The following is an 8,443-nucleotide window of genomic DNA, read 5'->3' as shown; positions in this document are numbered from 1 at the left end:
CACAAACTAATATCCCATATTCCTAAATCTAAATAACATTGCATTGCCACATGTTTGGTAGATTATGATCTAAGAACATAATTAGCAAAGAATACAATTGAATTTGAGCCATTGTGTACTATAGCGATGGAGACTGACAAACAGTAATGAAGACCAACCACTGCGAGGGTACACTGAACAATCCTTTTCTTTATTCATTTTTTATTATCATTTCAATATGTCTGTCGGGTTAGTTTTTTTTTTTTTATCGTTTTTATTTTAAATTAAAATTTGACACACTTATAAAAGACAGCATCTGCATAGAGTTGTCATCTTAAAGATCCATGGAGAAAAGGGAGCGAGAGGAGGGGAGATAGCGAAGGGTGGGGAGGGGAAATACTGGCACGTCACACTAACTAAACAGAACAGCAAACAGCAGTACAAGAGAGGGAGAGAGAGGGACAGATAGTTTTTTACATTACAGTACGCACACACACACACACAAAAAAAACGGGACACAAGTTGCATTTCCAGTCAAAGTTGCAGCAAACGATCCAACTGTCCTCTTTTTTTCAGTCTCTCTCAGTATCATTCTTGTTTCACTCTGTTCTGGCCCACCCTGACAACCCCCTCTAACTGACTTTCACTGAACAAGATGGAGTTGTTCTCTTCTGCCTGTGTTGTTACACATTTCAAATCACTTCCACCAACTGTGGCTTCGATCTGCAACCAAAACTGTGTTGTGGTCGACCGAGGTTTGAAATAATTTAGTCTCACTTCTGCATGTTAGAGAAAGCCCTTTTTCTTTTGTATTGCACATAAAAGTGGATTTCTATATTGTCACAGGCCAATCTTTCAGTATGATCCACAACTTTCCCTTTGAGGATGATCAGACCTCCTTGGGTTGCCTCACAATTGGGACAAATCCTCTCAAACTCCTAAGAAGGTGATTCAGTTGTTCGCATCGCTAAGATTTCAATACAAAAGAGGACAAAACTCAACGCAGAGCCTAACTCATTTCAAACATTGAAATTCTTCTTACAATTTTGACAATGGAAATCATTTTCTCTCCTATGCACATGAACATAGGAGAGTTGCAACACTTGCCAGACATTAAAGATCACACAAATGAGTACTTAATGACTCTAAATGTCATGACCACTACGTAATGGCGGGTTCAATTAAGAGAAGGACTTATTTTTTCACCACAGTATACTTTCCACAGCGATGAGAGACCCTGGGCCCATGAGAAGAAGCCCAAAGCCAAGTGACAAGGTTGACATTGTCATTATACAAGACAATACCAATCATAATGACAGGGCTGTTTTTGGCTGACTACCGGCTAATAATTGGAGACAAAGAGAGTGTTTGAATTCATATTTGGCCTGGAAGCAGGAAACCGAGACAAAATGGCAATATGTAGATTGCCACTCCCTTCTTACTACGGATGGAGGGAAGCACTGTTCATCAGAGACGGATTGCCTCTGAACGAAATCATACTGGTTGGTTTTTGACTGATATGGTTGGTCACACAAATGATTCTTTCGTTTGTCCAAACACTCTCCAAACACGCATTAAAACTGAAAGAACATATATGTACAGACAGTCAGTCCAAAAGAGGGGGGGACAGTGGGGATAGGGCAGAGATCGAACCACTTCACAACTTTGACCGGAACACGTTTCTCAGTAGTTTTATACATGGACATGCAAGTCGTTTTTTTCTCTCTTTGAGGTATTTACAATAATTACAAGACACAAAGATCCAGTTCAGTTGGACAAAATTGCGAGCATTTCAATATTACTATTATTATTTTTGTTAACATAACTCCTTTATTTCTTTAAATCATTGCTATAATAGAATCACTCACTTTTTTTTAGTTTAGCATTTGATCATTTTTGCCATTCTATCTCCCTCAGTTTGCAAATGTTACCCGCATTTTCTTCTCATTATAATAATATATTTAACATCTATTCAGTTTTCTGTTAACCTACTGTTATGACCATTCAGATAATAATCAACTTTCCGAAGTCACAGTTTCGGGGGAACCATTCCTACACCGCCAACCCCCCTCCCAATTAGAACACTGATACAAAGGAATACTGTTGTGAGATATGGTGAGTATGTTCCAGAATAGGACCATAAGAGCAACGAAAACAACAAACGGTTTCATTGTGGCAAATAACAGTAGCACATTAGTAAGCCACAATAGAAAGTAGCATCTCTGAAGAGGGTTTCGTTGGTTGTTGAAATGATTTCATTCCAAGAACAACCTCTTCTGTGAAAGCAGTTTGAATATTGACATAACGGTGAGGATAAAGCCAGTGGCCATTGCATAGGGCCTTGAATTTCTTGTGGCTACAACAAGCAAATAGGTAAGGGTGCCCATATATAGGAAGGGAAACCCCAAATATGAACCATGATAATATAAAACAGATATTTCGTTTTGAAAGATCTAACTGGTTATATTTGCAGTTCAAGACCATATTCAAACCCTATCCAGAAGAGGTTTTCCTTTCCATCGGTTGCACTGATAAGGCTTTGCACTGACAGAAGCTGGACGGCCAGGCCATTACCGTCATTCATTCTCCACTCATTTACAGAATGCTTCCTCTATGCTCACTACGTTCGGAGGTCATTCCGATGTTCCGCGCACACCCGATACATCTTTTCATTTCAAAACAATACAGGAATAAAAACAGAATACTTTTGGTTCATCCAGGTCAGTGCCCTTATATTCACCAAAGTGGATCTGGTGAACGCTCAGTTCAGGTGTGTTGCCAGCACAGAGAAAGCAAAGCAAGTGAGCGTTGAATTGGGTGTTAAAGAGGCCATGACAAAAAACATGTAGATATTGTGTGCATAAAGACAGGTGTATAGACTACACAGACATTTGGATAGGGATATGTATCTCACCAAATAATAATCGCCACTGTTGTCTCCTTTGGACTCGCGTGTCAGAGGACTCCGTGTACATCATATGACTATGCATCTCTTCTCACTATTACAACCACAAAGACTACAAACTACAGATGATTAAAGGACAACTTGCCAAGTCTTTTCAACAAGTCAACTCAGAAGTTTGAATCAAGTAGCTGACAGAACAACATACAATGATTTGAAGGGGGGATAATCTGGATGATAACTATAGATTACTATTATTATATTATAAGCATTTTTTTTGTAAACTTTACTTTCTTTGTGCTCTTTGATCAGGTGACTGAGAACACGTGGGGCAAAATGCTTTGGTTTGAATTTGGCAACATATATAAATAGTGTCTTTTTTTGTTGTTGTTGTTTTCAACATAAAACTGGAACTCAACAGCTACAACCCATGGACCTGCTAAACCCGAACAGCCCTTACACCTAGTCGCGTGCTCAGAGTGGTCTGCGTCGATCGCAGACGTGCACACACATACTGTACACAAACAAACGTTCATGCTCACACACAAACACACACACGCACCATCTTTTTTTTTGCCAGGGACGAAGGGCATGCACATAAGGCCTAGGAGCTCACAAGTTGCAGTCGCAGCTTAAAGACTCACGATTAACGTTTCCTCACAAAGGACGCATACGCCACCATAGAAGCACATGAAGCAAAGTGGGATAGATGCTATGGGAGAGAAAGAGGGGTACAGGATGGAATGTATCAGAATTACTACTAGGGGTTCTGCCATGGTGGGGGAAAACCGCACACTACAGTACTCTGGAGGAAGGGAGGGACGACATTTTGCACCAAACAGTACCCGGACGTTTACACACACTCGTACATACGTAGATCACTCCTCTGGACGTACCACTGTCAATATGGTGTCTCTGTAGACTTGCGATAAAACAGACACCAGCAGCGATATAACTACAACCCCTCACCCCGTCCCCAGTGAGTAAATATAAATAATCGATCGATAAATAAACTGTGAACGTGATAGACAGTGTTTTCTTAAGAGTGTAAAGTGCGCACATGATTGAGAGCAGAAATCACCATGCAAACTCACAAAGCCGATAGTTGCATGCCTTAATAAGAATAAGGGTTCCCTAGCCATATTCCTTTTAAAAAACAACAACGACATCAATATAACCCCATTTTAACTGTACATGTAAGTGGTTGGACACAATTAAATACACAGAAGCTTTAAAAAATAACATGCTGGCCAGTCCTGGAATGACTTGAGGACTACAGTCAGATTCCCTCCTGGATCTGTGGGTGGAGATGTTGGTCGAACGAACCTAGATTTCCCGTTCGCCATTCCTATGCCATCAATATCTCTTGCTGCAGTGAGACATTCTTGCCATGGAAATATACAAATTGGACTTGAGGCTCACCAAAGTGATATAAGAGAGCCTTTAAATCGTGGTGGGACTGAAATATCACGTCTCGTGGTGATCGAGATTGTACAGAACTCAAAAGTGGTTACCGGTATGCACGTAGAAAACAGTGACATGGGTTAGTCCTGAAGTTAAATCACGTTTAAATAGAGGCCATTGTTTGTTGTTTCTTGCTCACTGTGTTCCAAGGTGTAAGTCAGTGCCAATCTCCCAAAGTTATGTGGTTGTTCATGGAAAAAGTCGCAAACTCCCATTCTATAAGGACAGCCCACTATCAAAGGCCACTGTTTCACACTCAGAACCAAAGAGCCGTTTGCATGGATATGTGAAATGACTGAACATTTCATTTAAGGTTTCAGCTTCCTATTTATTGCAAGTATTGTCCTTATGATGATATGGCGGGCCTTAGCACAAAGCATCAGCTAACTACTACCTAGCACTTGAAAGGGCCATGATTTGGTTGGCCACCGAGCTGAAAGTGGACCATAACTTTAATGTAGTTACTATAGTGTAAAGTTTGGACAACAACAGAGGCAGTTCAATGACAGTCAGTCAGGGATGACCACCACTTGACTTAGAAATTCACCAAGAAACCAGTGACTTAGAAAATGATGTTCCTTGCTGATGTCAATGACAGGGGAATGACCATGTAACTGTAAAAAAGTGGGTAGGTGTGTATTGATTTTGCAGCAGCCAATAGGTAAGATGAATTAGGTATGCTAACTCTGAAATATCCTATCCAGTGTCCTGTGAGATTTGCATTAATAGACAATTCTGTGTCAGAAGGTTAATCTAACGTGATTCTCTGTGTTGGGGCACTCATGAAGTAAAATCATGCGCCTTTGGTTTTACACTGAACAGAGTCACTTTTGGCATTTGGAAATGTTGAATTTAGCTACATTTCCATCTTAAAATCCAAGTTCAGAAAACTGAGAGCTGGCTCCTCCCTTTGAATATACAATATTAAGGACATTTTCAACACAAAATTAGGATTTTCCCGAAAACATTTGACAACATTGTTTTTTTCCTTACAATTATTACATATACAGGCAAAGTATCTGTTACAAGAAAAAAACGGTTTAATGTTGCGGTAGCTAGCATAGTCTGTTTGGGCACACACAACAGACACTCTTATCCAGAGCGTAGTACAGGCGCGTTAGGGTTAAGTGCCATGCTCAAGGGCACATAAACAGATTGTTCACCTCGTCAGCTCAGGTATTTGAACCAGCAACCCTTTCAGTCACTGGCCCAACGCTCTTAACCGCTGAGCCACAACTTATATCCTATGACGTTCCTACATATAGGAAGCTAACGTCAGAGGATAATTGGGTTCATCTTTAAATGGACTATATTCTAATCAAATCAATACACCAGCAACAAAGTTGTTGCTTTGTCAAACATCTATTGATCGTAGAGTATATTCTCCATTCAGATTAGGTCCATGTCCAGTCTAGATCACAGGGGGTATAAGGCCTTGTCATATGAACTACACCGGGACACTCTTCCATGAAGGTGACCCCAAACAGTCGGAACGATTTAGTTCATCCAGTCGGGGGCCAACACCGTCAACGCAAGCCAGGGAATTGGGACTTTGAGGGCAAGGCTCACGAGTGATGATTTTGATTCAGTTACTCCCGCGATTGGATCTTAATCTGCGACATTACAGTGCTGGCTTCAACAGAGTCACTGTGACATCCGTGTCACGTTGCCATGCATATTTCCTTGGCAAGGTGGAGCTGTCTCTTTCAGATAAATGTAGCAGCATTCATATCTGTTCTTAGCCTGAATTCAAATGGCATTCATTTGTAGAATGTGCAATCATAGAGCACAGTATTCTCTCCTAACCTTGCTATTCTGAACTGGTAATAGTTCAGCACCACCAATGGGCTATTAAGAGGGAAACGCCCATCTTCATGAAATAGCACCCAAACAACTCAAGCAGAGGGTGGAATAGGTTCCCTAAAAACTCAACATGACCGACCGATTGCTAAGTTATTAATACCTACCATGTTTTATGAATAGATTCTATAGTTGCGTGTTTTTTTAAGATTATATCTTTGCTTAGTAAAAAATACAATTTCACAAGAGGGGCACACAAACGTGTTCCATTCACAGTACCCATTTGCTTATATGTTTTTGTATCTTTGAAAATAAAGTAAAGCAAATGGCAAAATGAAAAATATAGCTGAAGGTCCATAAAGGAAATATGAGGCCAGACGATTTGTCACAGGACACGTCACACACTACACCACCACAGTAGAACTAACCACTTCCAAAGCAAGACATGAGACTCGACACCAGGGCTCGCCAGCATTTCAAGTTTTGAGATTCCGTTGTTCAATTGACTTTTTTTATAATGCGTTCCTAATCTGTAGAACAGGCATGACGGCTACAGGTCTCTCTTTCTTTCACCTCCCTCTCTTCCTTCCCTCTCTGGTGTAGCTTGCAACCTTTTATAATATAATTTCCCCCCCCCCCCCCCCTCTGTCTGTTCTCTCTTAACATCCTTGGGAAAACTCAAACTGGTCGGCTTTCTTTGTCAAAACTGCATAGTTCGACCGTCGGGTTTACCCCCCCCCCCCCCCGTCTTACCTCTCTAATCTCTCTCTGAATTTGGTTTCTGCCGCAGGCATATGGAATTAGCTGAAGGCCCGGAGACGTTCCTCTCTCCAAGCTCCTACTGTATGGATAAGAGCAGAGAAGGGCCTAGATGGAGCACCTGCAAACTGTCAGTTGTTTTTCAAACCTGCTACTGCAGTGCCACGCCCTAAAGGACACGCCTCCATCTGTCTGTCAGCCGGGGCCTTTCATCTGCCGTTGTAACAGCTCCATGGGTTTAAGCTCTTATCCCTATTGGTCAAAGTAAAGACATTGTTGCCTATCTAGGAGATTTGATTAGCCTATCGCCGGGTTACTCAAGTTGACTACACTAATTTGTCTGGCTGATTTACGTGATTGACAGGAATAATCAACCCATGAGAAGTCTCTTAAAAGTCACGGTTCAAGCAAAACCAAAGTCAGTCTCTCCCAACGAAACGTGATTGTTGTATCTATGAAATAAGGAACACCGATCATCCTAATCCGTCTCCAGTTTTGTGCATTAGGTTCTAAAATCGCATCCAAGTAAACTACCTTTGCTGGAACAACACACAATTTAGCAGTCTTTGGCACTGTCCTGGAGACCCCCCCCCCCAAAAAAAGGAAAGAAACTTAAAAAAAGAACCTGTTTTACGTCATATTTCTTTCCAGGTAGCTAACCCATGTGCTGTTTCTTATGTTCAATAAATGTACATGTACATTGCAAATTGTTTGTTTATTTGTACCCTCTTTTTTTGTATATGTTATGTTTTTAGTCAGCTATAATGTCGGTTTAGTTTTTTTGTCTTTGTTTTTTTCAACCCCACCCCTTTTAGAACATTTTCCTTATCTGATATTGTATATGATATTTTTCTCTCTGTGTGTTTTTTTTCTCTTGTGGCCGCCTTTCGTCGTTGTCGTCATTAAAAGCCCAGGTATCCGCCGATAGTGGATGCCAAGACGACTCCCAAAATAGTACAGCAGACGATGATCATGAGCTTCTTCTGCATGGGGGGGGGGGGGGGACAAGGCGTTGATGGTGTTAGCAAGACACAGGGAGACTTGTGATTGTATACATGCTACGGGACAGTTTTACGGTAAGGGACAATATCATTTATCTACACAACACATTAGTATGTACATTGTGCCCCAACCTTTCATGTGTCTGTGGAGGTTGGTCGCTTGGTAATCACTGAGGTACTGTGTGAGTGAGGGTGGAATGTGCTGTACATGAAGAGGTGGTGGATATTATTATTATTTGAGTGTGTGTGTGAGAGTGTGTGTATACTCTTTAATAATATAGTTATGAGGGGGTGGTGGGCATGAACCTTTTATGATATGACTGACTGTAGGAGGATGCTGTGCCTATTTTAGTATGCTTGTCTGTGTGTTTACATGATGGCATAGGTATAGTATGTATATTAGAATGTACAGTATGTACACATCCTCATGTAGGTGGGGGATGTGGGTTACAGCAACGTAACAGTGATAAAACATGTGGAAGAATATATGCGTATACACAATATATGCGTTAGCCCTGTTATACGGAGAGCCTGTGAC

General features: G+C 41.1%; 1 protein-coding gene across 1 annotated transcript in view; it reads right to left on the bottom strand.

Moving 5' to 3' along the window:
• Positions 1-169: 169 nt before the first annotated feature.
• The window catches only part of LOC110538117 (syntaxin-1B), a 59,791-nt gene continuing 51,517 nt past the window's right edge, over positions 170-8,443 (bottom strand). The window contains exon 10 of the mRNA XM_036938149.2: positions 170-7,887. Coding sequence (XP_036794044.1) covers positions 7,807-7,887 — 81 coding nt within the window. The 3' untranslated portion in view covers positions 170-7,806. The remainder of the gene's footprint in view (positions 7,888-8,443) is intronic.

Source organism: Oncorhynchus mykiss, chromosome 12 (genome assembly GCF_057628025.1).
Source record: "Oncorhynchus mykiss isolate SJ-2025 chromosome 12, ASM5762802v1, whole genome shotgun sequence".
Classification (NCBI taxonomy): domain Eukaryota; kingdom Metazoa; phylum Chordata; class Actinopteri; order Salmoniformes; family Salmonidae; genus Oncorhynchus; species Oncorhynchus mykiss.
This window is presented reverse-complemented; position numbering and strand designations above follow the sequence as displayed.